The sequence below is a fragment of the Apodemus sylvaticus genome, chromosome 23, assembly GCF_947179515.1.
Source record: "Apodemus sylvaticus chromosome 23, mApoSyl1.1, whole genome shotgun sequence".
NCBI lineage: Eukaryota > Metazoa > Chordata > Mammalia > Rodentia > Muridae > Apodemus > Apodemus sylvaticus.
In genome coordinates this window covers 37,678,264-37,691,576 of record NC_067494.1, presented here as the reverse complement: position 1 = coordinate 37,691,576, position 13,313 = coordinate 37,678,264, and the positions used below count along the sequence as shown (strand labels likewise).

The 13,313-nt window shown below is 46.1% G+C and overlaps 1 protein-coding gene across 2 annotated transcripts in view; it reads right to left on the bottom strand.

Moving 5' to 3' along the window:
- Tiam2 (TIAM Rac1 associated GEF 2) overlaps positions 1 to 13,313 on the bottom strand; it is a 206,307-nt gene that overhangs the window by 1,364 nt on the left and 191,630 nt on the right. For both annotated transcript variants that reach the window (XM_052169691.1, XM_052169692.1), the window contains 10 exons: positions 10,884 to 10,952; positions 9,998 to 10,123; positions 9,111 to 9,219; positions 7,459 to 7,638; positions 5,907 to 6,025; positions 4,650 to 4,758; positions 4,118 to 4,176; positions 2,874 to 2,979; positions 1,588 to 1,675; positions 906 to 1,060 (listed from right to left, as the gene is read on the bottom strand). In XM_052169691.1, coding sequence (XP_052025651.1) covers positions 906 to 1,060; positions 1,588 to 1,675; positions 2,874 to 2,979; positions 4,118 to 4,176; positions 4,650 to 4,758; positions 5,907 to 6,025; positions 7,459 to 7,638; positions 9,111 to 9,219; positions 9,998 to 10,123; positions 10,884 to 10,952 — 1,120 coding nt within the window. The remainder of the gene's footprint in view (positions 1 to 905; positions 1,061 to 1,587; positions 1,676 to 2,873; positions 2,980 to 4,117; positions 4,177 to 4,649; positions 4,759 to 5,906; positions 6,026 to 7,458; positions 7,639 to 9,110; positions 9,220 to 9,997; positions 10,124 to 10,883; positions 10,953 to 13,313) is intronic.

Below are 13,313 nucleotides of genomic sequence, written 5' to 3'. Positions count from 1 at the left end.
AGGTTACATTCTTTTTACCTTGTAATCTGAAAATATTATACCACACCTCTACACACAGCTTCCCTGTTTATTTCCCAAAATGCTCCATTAGAACCTGAAAAATGTCCTTACCTCTCTTGAGCACTGTCTATGCTAGAATTTATAACCAACATTGAGAGTTAATGTTGGGAGCATTTTAATCTGGGGGGGGGGGTAACAGGAGTAGGGGGGTGATTGTTCTCTAGAACTGGAAATTCTTAGTTTGGGCGTTTCTATAAGCCATTAGCACGTTAGTTGTGATGACCGCAGAATATCTTGACAATAGAATGTATGCAGATGTGGAAAGATCAGATTGGTGTGGGGTAGGGAGAGGGAGACTGTGTGCCCTATAAGATGACAAAGAATTCAGAGAGACAGCTCAGTGGTAGAAGGCCTAACTAGCATCTATTAAAAGACACTGGGTTCCATCCTTAGCACCACTAGGGGAAAAAATTCTAAAGGAAGAAACAAAACAAAATGCTAAATTTGGAAAGTAGCCAGAAAGAATAAGAACAGCATAATAGAGGCTTCTGACCAGCAAGCAGTGATCGCATAAGAATGAGTCTATCCTGTCTTTGATCCAATTAAGTATTGACCTTCAGGAAGCCTAGAACTAGGGACCCTGCAGAGTAAGCAAAGTCCCCAGACTCCTGTTTATCTTAGAGGAAGAAACAGTAAGAAAAGTAAGTCTGCACTGCATTGTGCTGACGGGTGGGAGCGGGGGTTGGGGCTGGAGGTGGGTATTTAGGAGAGGGTGACGGGGCAAGAGGCTTGGCTCTCTTAAGGGGAAGTGAAGTTACTCTTGATCATTGGCAGATTTAGTTATAGCTGTATTACAACCTAATGATGTGTTCTTCACTGAAACACAGGGCTGACAAAATTCTCACCTAATTTGGCAGAAACAGGAACTCGATTCTTAAGAGGTACTAGTCGGTCCTTGCATGTCTTCTCCAATGGCAACTCACACTTTATGTGGCGTCGGAAGTTCTCCCTCAGAATAGAACGAATCACCTTAACAATGCTGGTCTTGCTGTCACAGTCACTGCGGGAAGAAAGAGTGTGCACTGTCTTTCTGCTTCTCTGTGGACCTTCCTAGGGATAAAGCCCCAGCCCGCTCTGCCTTGCCCCTCAGAAGCTAGCAAGCTACCCCACCAATGTGTGCCTGGCTTTCCTGACAAAGTATGTCTGATCAATATATTCTACTGGGCCATCAGTTGCCCTAGTTAAGTGAGGCTGTGCCCTCATACCAAAATTCAGGAGGGCACCAAAAACATCCCCCCCACACACACACACAGTTTTTTTTTTAAAAACAAACATGTACTTGTGTGTAATTGTGTGTCTATATATGTACTCCATGTCAGGTTGGGGGATGCTGAACAGACCAGAGGTTGTCAGATCCCACAGAGCTAGTCACAAGTGGTTGTAAGCCACAAAACATGGGTGCTGGGAACCAGTCCCAAGTCCTGCTGCAGAGCAGGAGACATCCAGCCTCTCCTCAGCTATCTCTTCAGCCCCTTAATGCCCTTAAAGGGACACAGTGAAGTCTCAGAGCGCGTCTCAGGGAAGTACCTGCAGCACAGTTGGAAGATGGTTTCTGGCCGCCCTTCAACTTCGGACTTGGTATGAATCAGCTCCCATGTGGAATTGTTTTCAGTCCCTGGGGAAAAGGAAGTAGAAACCAGAGTCCACAACTTTGCCAAAGTCCTACAGTTGAGGACACCTGGGCTGTCAACAGTTCAAATGCCCAGAGGTGGTCTGTCTCTTCATTTTCCTCCACCCATACTCTAAGATAATGACAAATAGCTACACAAGATGGGCTGAGATTCTCTATCCCTCCTTGGTGTGTGTGTGTGTTGGTAGTTTTTGTTGTGGTGGGGTTTTTTAGTTGTTTTTTGTTTGGGGTTTTTTTGTTTGTTTGTTTTGGTTTTGCTTCTGTTGTATCAAGAGCTCACACTGTAGCCCAGGCTGTCCTTGAATTTGTGGCGGGCATCTTGCCTCAGCTACCTAGTTCCAGTTCCTTTCCCCTATTGAAACAAACGGGAGGATTTGCTCAGGAGCTCCATCCTATGCAGTCACATGCTTAGAAACATAAAGCACCTCTGGCAGGACCACATAAGCCTGTGATCTCTGTCGTCAAAGGCTGTACTGCCAGTTATTCTAGAAGGTCCTCAGAACATTGTTCAAAGTCAAGGGTTTCTTTCTTTTTTTTCCCTTTATTTGCAGTACTCTTAAGAAATTTTCTAGTATGTCTATGTTCATAAAATATAAGTTTGTGGAACTTTGTTTAATTTTATGGCATCAAAGCCCACAGCAAAAAGGAAGCGTTGACAGTTGTTGACTGTAAAAGTGAAGAAACCATGCAGAGTCCGTAAAAGGCCATCCTAATGCCACTTGGTTTCTTCCAAAAGATTGTGAGGAACCGCCAAGACAACCCAGTTCTCATTTTCTCTCTCTGAAAAGTAAAATACATGCAAGTGTGACCCCAGGTGCGATGGTTTGAAGATGTCCCCAAGGCCCAGGTGCAGTAAGACTGAGGGAGAATGGGTGGGGGCTGTAGACTGGGCCTAGGGGGAGGGTGGGAGGCCAGAGATGGTTGCCCTGGGCCACTGAGGCCCCGCCCACGTCCTGTCTTCCTCCCTGCTTCCTGTCCACCCGAGTGAACAGATGTCTGCCAGTACAGGCTCCTGTTATAATGTCCTCTGCTGCATTCGTACCACGACCCGAAACCCATGAGCTCATAAATCGTTCCTGCTATCAGAAATCCTGTTAACATGGAAGTCTCATCTTTCCATCCCACGTGAATGAAAAGCACGTGGAAATGTTTCTGGTCATTGCATTCCCTAAAGTGTCTTTACCTGCCGTGTTCCCGAGTCTGACTTGAAGCGCAGATATGGGAATCAACCAGCGGAATTTAAATGGCTCCAAATCAGCAGAGTTGTGAGCAGGCCGGGAATTTGAGGGCTGCAACATGAGAGACCACCAGGAAGAAGTTACAATCGCGTGTACAGTGAACAGAGGTATCTTGATGTGTGTGCAGGACCCTTGTGGGTACCTTAGATGCATACAAACCAGGTACACACCCAGTTCGCAAAGACCTCCCAGGCTTGGGATGGGACTGTGCCAAAGTGAGAGGGGGGGAGTTCATGGAACACAAGGTTCCCTGTCTGCCAAGATGGCAGCCTTGCCTTCCGGCAGTCTCCAGAATCAAAGTAAAAATGATTCTAAAGCTAAAACGTAGGCCTCTGTGTGCATGGAACTGCACGGACTATTATTATCAGGGAATAAAAGTTTTCTGTTTTGACCTCACCTAGGTGTTTATTGTAACATCCTTTAAAATAGATGGGCCACTGTCCCACCTCTGGGCATACGTGCAGAGAACTCGATAGCCCACCATGGAGATGCGCACTCCCATGTTTACTGCTGCTCTATTCACTGGGATCAAACTAACTGTCCATCAAAAGATAAACGGTCAAGGAAAACTTGAGGCAGGAGGCACTGTGCTCAGCCCCAAAGAAAAGTGATGTTAAACATTTACAATGAAGTGGACGGACTTAGAAAGTAAATGACAAGTGAGGTCACTCGGTCTCAGGAAACACTGTTCTTCTCATGCAGAATTTAGCCAGCAGTGTTTGTACATATGCATGTATCTAAAAAATGTACATCTGAGTACAATATAACATGAAAATAACAGGAAAGGCTAAACTACAGGGGATTAGGAAGGATTGCGCGCAAGTAATATACTCAAGTTATGAAGAGGATATAAAGCTAATTGTTTTTCTAGTTCTAATTCTGTCATGAATATTTTGGTTTTGATGGTGGATAACGTGAGCTAGCACTATGCATGTAAAGTTTACTGCGAAGCTCCAAAGCTTCCATTCCTAATGCTATTCGAACTGTATGAGTTCACCGAGCCGCGTAGGCCTGGAGGGTGATATTTTTATTTTTTTGTAAGTGCTTTATAATAGAGTGTAAGAGAATAAGACAGATGGTGTTGCGTTCTGTTGGACAGTGAGGCCAGGATTCTTAGCAAGCTTTTCCGTACAGCACGGGAGAGCTGTGAAAAGGCTCTCACCTTTGAAATGAAAGTCATTGTTCTTACCTGTTTCTTTTTCAGCTTGCAGTTTTCTTTATAAACCAGTATGACAGCTCTCTTAAAAACTAAAAAGAGTTCAAGAAAAAGAAAGGTCTTGTTATTCTCTGCAAACCCTTCCAAGGTTAAATTAGAGCTGGGTGCTTTCTGGGAACCAAGTACTTGAAATTCATGCCTCTGACATCCCACTGCCTTAGCACTGCTTTGCCTTGTCCGACTTGAACGTGCAGAAGGTCCTGCCTAGGAAAGCAGGTCCTGCCTAGGAAAGCAGGTCCTGCCATTTGTTTATCCATTGTCGTAGTGACAGCCTAGGCCATAGCACCTAGGTCTCGGCGAGAACGTACTACCTACGTGCTCTCCTGGTTCTGGGTGAGAAGGAAGAGGGTTTGAAATGCAGCACTGTTTAGACAGCAGCTCTCCAAAGCACCTCATGAGGTGCTTCCCCTAGCAGCGTCCTCCCAACTCCCCAACACCAGGAGTCAGCAAGAACGGTAGTGTTAGGCTTCTTGTTACTGTTAAAGCATCTGGAAGGAATACCAACCAAATACTGTGAGCTCAATGTCCTTCCTGGCCTTTCCTAGGGACAGGAACGGATTCAACCAGGAGACGGTAGAGTGCATCAGAAGTTCCCCCATGGACAGCTCTGTCACCTACATTGTAAAGACAAGAAGCAAAGATGTGGAAACCAGGGAATGTTTGGTGTTAGACACAGAATTGTATACATGAGCTGACTGCTAAAATGTGCATGCATACTGCTTTGTTTATCTGGTCTCCATCAGCACAGCATGAAGGGTGGGATGTCTGTAACTGTGAGCCAAGCTCCGCCCTATGAATAATATTAGCAATAGGGATGACTTATGCGTCCTGCCTGCTGGACCAGGGTCTTACCACTGAGCTACATCCTTGGCCTGGGCCTCTTTATTTTTTGTTTTGAGACAGGGTCCTTCTAAATTTCTTAGGCTGACCTTGAACTTACCCTGAAACCCAGGCAGACTTTGGTACTGCAATTCCGCCTCAGCCTACCAAATAGCTGGGATTGCAGAACTGTTAACTAATAGGAGGTGGTAGTTTTTTGTTTCAGTGCACACTTACATGGGAGACAGTTCTACCACAGAAGCCATGTTCATCTAAGGAGTCTGTTTACTTAGCATTTACTTCAGGTAGATAAACTACAAATATTAGGCTGCTAATAAAATACGCCTAATTGACCTAAATTTAAAAAAAAAAAAAAAAAGAGCTCTGTCCCATTTCAGTTCCTGCCACTTTCTACTTCTTATATGCACTTTAAAAGCTCAGTGTTCTAGTTTTAGCAACCACGCAAAAGTGAAAAACACGCAGAACAGAATGTCACTGATCACTGGGTCTGCTTGAGTAAGCAGGTAATCACTCCTATCCAAGGTCAAAACAGACCGGTCACCGGAAGGGAACACGGGAAGCAGAGCTATATTTTATCTACATGCCGGGCTCCTTCCTTCCTCCACTCCCCAAGCCCAGCCTTCCCTGGGTTGTAGTTTCTGGACCTACAACTCCACACGCATAGGAAAGGAGTGGGGAGGGGAGAAGCCCGCTCTGGTGCTTCTGTGGCCTCCGTACAATGCTAACATGACACGGTTACATTGTTAGATTAGTTAATACATTTTCCATTACATTTCTCCATAAACTATATAATTACTTTATGTATTAAGAGCAAACAATGATTTTGTCTCCCCCAGGAATGTCTAACCAAGCAGCTACTCTAAAGTCACCCTAAGCTCGTCCACCCAGGCGTGAAGCTGCTCAGTCCAGAGCCCCCACAGACCTCCTTCTCTGTGCCACTCTGCTCGGCCACCAGCTGGTCAAACACCGTGCCGTAGTCCTCATAGATCTTCTGCATCTCATTGATGTGACTGGCTACTTTTTCCATGGCCTTTAGTGCTTCTGAAAAATATGAGAGCACGCTTGCTTATTCTGTATCCCATCAAATGCCAGCAAGGGCGTCCAGCTCTCAACAAATGGCAGCAAGATTGAGGTACAGCCCCTTTAATGCAGGTGTTCCAGTCAAGGGTAGTCAGACTGTCTTCTACCTCAAATCCTCTCAGAAATGAGGAGACTGTGAGAAGTGCCATTAATGAAGCTAACCTTGTCCCAGTTCCACATCCTAACTGTTTTATGTGCCCCCAAAGAACACAATGACGGTAGCCAATACCATATTACAGAATAGAAAACAGAGTTCTAGAGAATAATGAGTAGCTAGCGGGCACCAGAATCCAACCCAACTCGTCTGGCCTCGGGGTTGCTGCTCTTCCATTCAGCGTCTCCTCTACAATGTTCAGTTACAACGTCAGAGGGCAGGAGGTGAGGCTCAGTGCTCACACCAGCTTCAAACACATAGGCCTAGAGTTCGGCGCTCCAGTTCAAGGAAAAAGTGCAATACTTCCTTCCGGGGTCTGTAAATCACCACTACCCAACTGCCAGCTCAGCTGTTTGCATTATACTTGCTATTTGTCTATAACTTGGGCAAGGGGCATATGAGGGACAAAGGACTAATTGCAATTTACATCATTTACTTATACAATTTAGCATTCATGTAAAACAGATCCTGGCTTTATTGGTTATGATACCAAAGTATGTGTACATTGGAAATACAAGTTTGCTTCATATTCTTCTCAGTGATAATTCTCAGTGCAACTAACCTGCTTCTGCCTGGGAATGTTGTTGTGGCTCAACTAGACCTGCTAGCTTTAATACATGGGAAACAATCACTTCTCTCTGAGCCTATGGGGCACTTAGCTCTCATCTCCAGAGCCTCGGTGCTATTGTCAAACTGTACCTCAGGCCAGCCATTGTAGCCAGCCCCTGGGAGACACCAGCCACCAAGGTACCAACTGCCACTGGATGCCTGTCATTGGATCTGAGCACTGCTCAGAGATCTCCACAAGGTGGCACCCCATGCAGCAAGCATGAGCTGTAGCATGGCCAAGGCCACAGCAAGGACAGGAGAGACTCAGTGAGGGAGGGGTTCTTATAATACTGTTCTCTCGCCAAGGGACCTGTAGTCTTCTACTTCAACTCACTAGACCTAAATTACATTAGTTTAAGTTTTCAAATCATCCCTCACAATCAATTTAGTAAGAGCAATCTCACTGCAAGATTCCCTTTAAGCCAGGTGTCATGATATACACCTTTAGTCCCAGCACTCAAGAGGAGAGAGACAGTGCTATGAGTTTCAGTGTCCATTGGGCACCTCGGAGGATGGCTACATTGCGCTGTTTTCTTATGTAGAAGCTGGAACTAAGATGAGCAGGTAGGCACAGTACCAGGGATTCCTGGGGAAGAGAACAGCCAGCTAGCACCCTCGGCCTCAGCCTTACCTGTCAGGTGATAGTGTTCTTCACTCTCATGGTCAGTCAGTGACACCAGCTCCTTGAGAAGCAGAGGATACTTGAGCACTCTCTGAACAGGCTTGATGAGATACGACTCCAGCGTGGAGGAATGCTGCTTGGTGGGATTGCGGGCATCCAGAAAAGCCTTGAAGGCCTTGTCGGTTTTAGCTGTAACACCAATGGATTAAAAGATCCTTAGGAGAACATGGTGGATGAATAAACCCTATTACGCTATCTTGCAGTGGAGTTTTACGTATTTCCACAGTCCTAATGTCATTCGATGATAAAACCAAATGCATCCATGGGTCAAGGACACAGTTCTATGTACCAGAGAAGAGTAGCAAGTGTCTTTGTCACACCACTGACAGAGCCTGCAAGTGAAGGTAGCTTACTGGGATGGCAGAGAAGGATATGAGGTCACAGTATAGCCTTGTGTACCCATGATTGGTCTAGGTGGCCTAAAGATGGGCTTCAATTACAAAAGAAGCATTAACTCCCCCGATCTAGCACTTACTCTATACACTATTGAAAAGTACTATCACCCCACCTTGGAAGCCTTCACCACACAGCTCCAAGCAGACCAGACCTGCTTACAGGCGTGCGGATCCCTGAGCAGCAAGAACTGCCTCTATCCTGTGTCAGTGTTATGACAGGCACATATGTGATTGGGCAGCGGACATGCCGGCGGCCATCACACTGGATTTCCCGGGTTGCCATTGGCAGACCAGCCATTTAGAGTCCAACCAGGTTGGATGAAGAAATGCCTTCATTCAGGTTATAGCTCAAGGTAAAACCGATAGCTCATCGAAGACGCTGATTGCCAGACCATGTAGGTATCTAGATGATCCTTCATCTTTATGTTAAAGGACAGGTTGGAGTCAGTGGGTTTTGGAAGAGCAGGTGTACTCGGTCCTTTATTGAAAGTGGCCAGAGAAGATGGGCCATTTGGCCAGCTCACAGCCATTTGAAGCATTCCAAGAAACAGGCTTTGGGGGGAGGTATTGTTTGGTTTTTTGTTTGGTTTGGTTTTTTTTTTTTTTTTTTTTTGCATTCTTATTTTTTTTTAACTTGAAAATTCTAGGCTACTGTGAAGTTCTGCATTTAAACCAAGTGGGTTTAAGTAGCTTCCATAGAAATGTTAAACCCGAGATTATAGAAGAAGCCTCTCCACACACTCTGTAAACGTAGAGTAGGTCGCCCCGTCACCTTGATGACAGTGGGAGAGTGGACAGCCTCTGGGAGGCCTTTTCCCCAGTTCCACCAGGAAAGCCACCTTAGTTATGTGCCTCCTGGAAGTTTGATGGTGGGGTGTTTATAGCTCCACGGGCCTAAGAAAGTTAACAGAACTGTAGAAAATAAGACACAGTATGCATTCTCTCCACTCATCCAAGGCATGTGGCTGGAATGTCTTCCCAGGAAAAGCAAAAAACAACAACAGCAGCGAAGTGACATACGACAAAGCTTGGAACCCACCTGCCCACGACCACCATCACTGCGAATAATGAAAACTCTCCCTCTCACTTCTATCTCAAGAGGAGGACAAACCATGAAAATTATATTCAACTCTTTACTCGCTGGATGCAGACCTATCCCTTATTAACAGTTAGAAGAAAGCACCATAAAGGGTCTAAACAACTCACCTCGCTCTAGAACCCTCTGTACTTTAATGTGGTTGGCGCAGAACCCACTGTACAGTTTGAAGTGATCTGCGTAGTAAAGGAAAGAACCTCCAAGAGAGAACAGCAGTTTCTAGAAGGAAGGAGAGAAGGGCAAATCAGACATGTCTTCCATGATGGGCTCTGGCTTCAGCAAAGAATTTGCTTCGACAACTGTCGGCACTGTTCTGTTCAGTCTGTAGATCGAGAACAGTCTAGGCAGTGCCCTGGCAGATCTTTAGATTGATGGCAAAGGTTTTGGCAGAGGCAGTCCTGGAAGCAGATTAACTATCTGACAGAACTCACAACAAATGGTCTAAGGCACTGGTTCTCAACCTGGTATTCTGGTGATCTTAGGCAGCCCCATGTGAAAGGGTCGTTAGACCCCCAAAAGGATCACAACCAACCAGTGTGGAACCACTGGTTTAAGGGGTGGGGCCTTGGTATGCTTCTAACTTCCCTTCTCCTGCCTTACCTTTCACCTCTGGAAGAACTTCCTGTCAGCCATGGTCCTTACAATTACTCCTTCACAAAGGACAAGGTTCCCCGAGAGTCATCTGAAATCCACGTTCTCCAGCCCAATTTTCTAAGACCTCATAAGAGAGGCATCCACTGCAGGGGAGTTGCTCTTGCTTTAAAGGAAGTTTCTACAGTGCCTTTCTTGAAAGTCAGTGGTGTAGAGGTGCTGAATCAGGTGACCCAGACGGCTGACCCCTGAACACAGTCACTCCAGGGCAAAGATACGAAGCCGCCTTTCCCCACCCACAGAGAAAGCGATGCAATGCAACACTGAATTCACCTACATGGGCTGGGGGGAGAACTTTACACCCTACCCACCTACATTTGCTTTAATCCAAATTCGAAGTACTTACCCGAAACTGTGAGGGGGTTTCCAGGACACTGAAGTCTGAGGAAGCAGAGATCCCATCCTCCAGAGTCTCCAGGAACACCTTTTGAAACTCCAGCATCTCTGGCAGGCTCCCAAAAAGTGACTCCATCTACGTGAAGGGGGAGAAGATGTAAAAAGGTGTGGCCAGGACAAGCTAGGCTCCCTCAGCCTCTGCCTGCACAGGAAGTACACCCCTAGACGCAGGCAAAAGCAGAGCCTTTACAGAGCCTAGTCACAGGGGTATAGTCTACACCCAGAGAGACGCAACTCCATCTCCCTACGATTCCACAGTTCCAAGGTTACTTTTTAAGTGGATTTGGAATTTAAAAATCGGGGGAAACAGAAATTAGAAAAAAAAACTAATTCCTATGATTTAATATTAATAATCCATAAACTGAAAAGTAACTTTTGGCCATACCTCCTGGAAAAAAAATCGTCCTTCTGCCTTTGTAAATATGTCACTGAGCTTTCTGGAACAGCGGCCACACACAAGACTTTTTGAAGACCATTCAACTTGAGTGAGTATTCATTGGAATCTACAGCTGTTTTCTAGGACTGTTGTATCCAGCCTGCCATCCATGGGCTACAAGAAGCCATAGACGGCATGGGTACAGCCCAAATCAAAGTCACACACTTAAGTAAAACGTGTTCTTTGCATCAGGCATGATGGCATAGGCCTTTAATCCTCACACTGGGGACATAGTGGATGGAAGATCTCTGTGAATTCAAGGCCAGCCTGGTCTACATAGTACCAGGCCAGCCAAGAAACAGCACAGTGAGACCCTATCTTAATAACAACAACAAAGCAGTTTTGTTTTTCCCCCGTGGTTCTCGGGTACAAACCCTGAAGGAAGGTTTTTGCTATTTACCTCATCTTGGGTAAGAAAGGTCTCATTCTGAAGTGGCTCCAAGTACAGTTCAAAGAGGCAGCTCAGATCCTGAAAGCCAAGAGAAGAGTAGCTTTAACACATAAATCTCCAGAATAACCAGTTGATTCCAGTAGCCCAGGCAGCAGCTCCAAAGACTTCCCTTAGAAATAGTGGCATGTGTCTTGTTATAGTCTTGCCCTTCAAAGTGGTTATCATTGCCTACCTAAGACAAAGATTAATGACTCCATACCACCACCTCCTAGACTGTACAGATGCACTATATGTCATCAGCACCCTCTCTCCCATTAACTTCTTGTTGACAGAGCAGGCTCTGTCTTTCCTGCCACAGAAACCATCATCTCTGGAGAGGAAGGGAAGGTCAGCTAGGCACTGCTGGAGTGACCTGGCTTTATTTTCTGTGCCAAGGAGCACTGTGACAGCCCCTATATGAAGCTGTGACTTCAGGCAGAAACCAGCAGAATTTCCAACTCATGTGTTCAGGTGCAAGAGCGCCAACACTGAGAAGTTGAGATGTTTACAGCCTAAGCCGCACTGGAGTCTCAACTGGTCCAGTCACTAGGAGAATGCAACGGTGGAAATATTTACATAACCCACTAAAGTTTCTATTTAAGAACTTGAAGCCAAAAGCAATATATATTTTAGTAACAGAAAAGACTTCTTTGGGGTTTCATTTATTCTGAAAAAACAGGAGTCAGACATCTAAAGCTAATTGACTACCATGCATACTCACTATGTAGACCAGGCTAACTTTGAATTCAGAGATCTGCCAGTCTCTACCTCCTCAGTAAAACTGACTCCCCAGTTTTGTAAGGGAAAAGTCTTAGACTGCATGAAGCCCAGAGCCTAACTAGTTACCACTGTGAGAGCACACTCAACATTGCCAGTTCTTCACAATGACCAAACTTCCCTGCCTTCTGTCCCTCCTTCCCTCCCCCCCTCTCTTTCCCTCCCTCCCTCCTTGTCTCCCTCCCTCCTTCCCTCTCCATGTCTACAACAACCTGGGAATGTGAGGAGGGAAGGTGGCTATGAATTACTAGATCAAATCTCACTGGACACACAGATGTGGACAATTTCAAGGTGCATGCAGATTTAGGGTTAGATCCAAGCAGGACAAGAAGAAAATCCTGTGTTAAGTCAGCAACAAGAAATGAATGAATAGTGGGGGGCACATGTGAACTTTTAGTCTGCACTGAACACTGGTTATTTTGTCACACAGTCACTCCTGCCCAAGCTAATGCCACTTGCCCAGAGGATCTGCTGCACAGCAGGAGCGGGTCACGCTGAGCCCGGGGTGGCAAAGGGCCTCCATGCCTGGGTCCCTACACAAACAAACGGCAGGGTTCTTGCAGGGAAGGAAGAGTCGGTCCTTCCTCGACTGCCTGCTCATCCATCTACCTCAGCAGCCTAACCGTTACTGGAAATGGCCCTGCTAGTACAGTGTACTCCAAAAGGAGGATGGTGGCAAAAGAGAATCCATTCTGTCCCCGACTCTGCCCTGGACACAGCAGGTTCTATGATGCTGTTCAGATGTCTGATGGCTCCAGGGTCTCAAGCACAGCTCCAGGAGCTGCTTGAACAAGGCTGCTGGGTCCCGGAAGAGGTTCTGAGCTTCCTGGAAGTCCCTCTCTTTCACAGGATATAGAACAAGGCATACTGGAAGTGAAGCCAAAAATCTCTCTAGCTTTTCTTTCCCTCCTACAGACCAAAAGAAGAGGCACTAGAGCCAACTGTGAATAAGATTTCTGAGAAAGTGTTGGGAATCAGCAGCAGCACACTAAGAGCCTTGGTTGGTTGGTTGGTTGGTTGGATGGTTTTGGTTGGTTGGTTGGTTGGTTGGTTGGTTGGCTGGCTGGCTGGTTAGTTGGTTTGGTTTGGTTTGGTTCTAGAGAAAGTCTAGTATAGCCCAGCCTGGCCTCAACTCATTATGTAGCTGAGAATAACAGCTTCTGATCTTCCTTCCTCTACTTCCAGAGTGCTGGGATTACAGGCATGCACCATCATATTCGGCATCAAACCCGGACTTTGCACATGTTTGGCAAGCACTGTACCAAATGAGCTGCATCCCCAGCTCCTTGGTTGTGTTTTATAGAGAAAAGGGTCCCAGCCACATGTGTGCCAATGGGTGACTCGTGGACTTAACAGATGTAAGAATTTCTGAAAAGCTGGTGACAAGCAGAGGGACCAACCAGGCCCTTTCCAAAGGATATACAGCACTCCAAGCCAGCCCAGGCCTGGATCCTGTGCCACTGTCCTGTGCCATGTCCTTCCAGACACTGACAAATGGAGCAAGCTGAAGATAGCCTCAAAGCATCGGCAAATGCTTACAGCCAAGAATACTGTATTTCCAATCTCCTGTGTTAATAGAATGTTTCTCAAAGCACTAACCAGGGGCTGGCTGATCAGATAAGT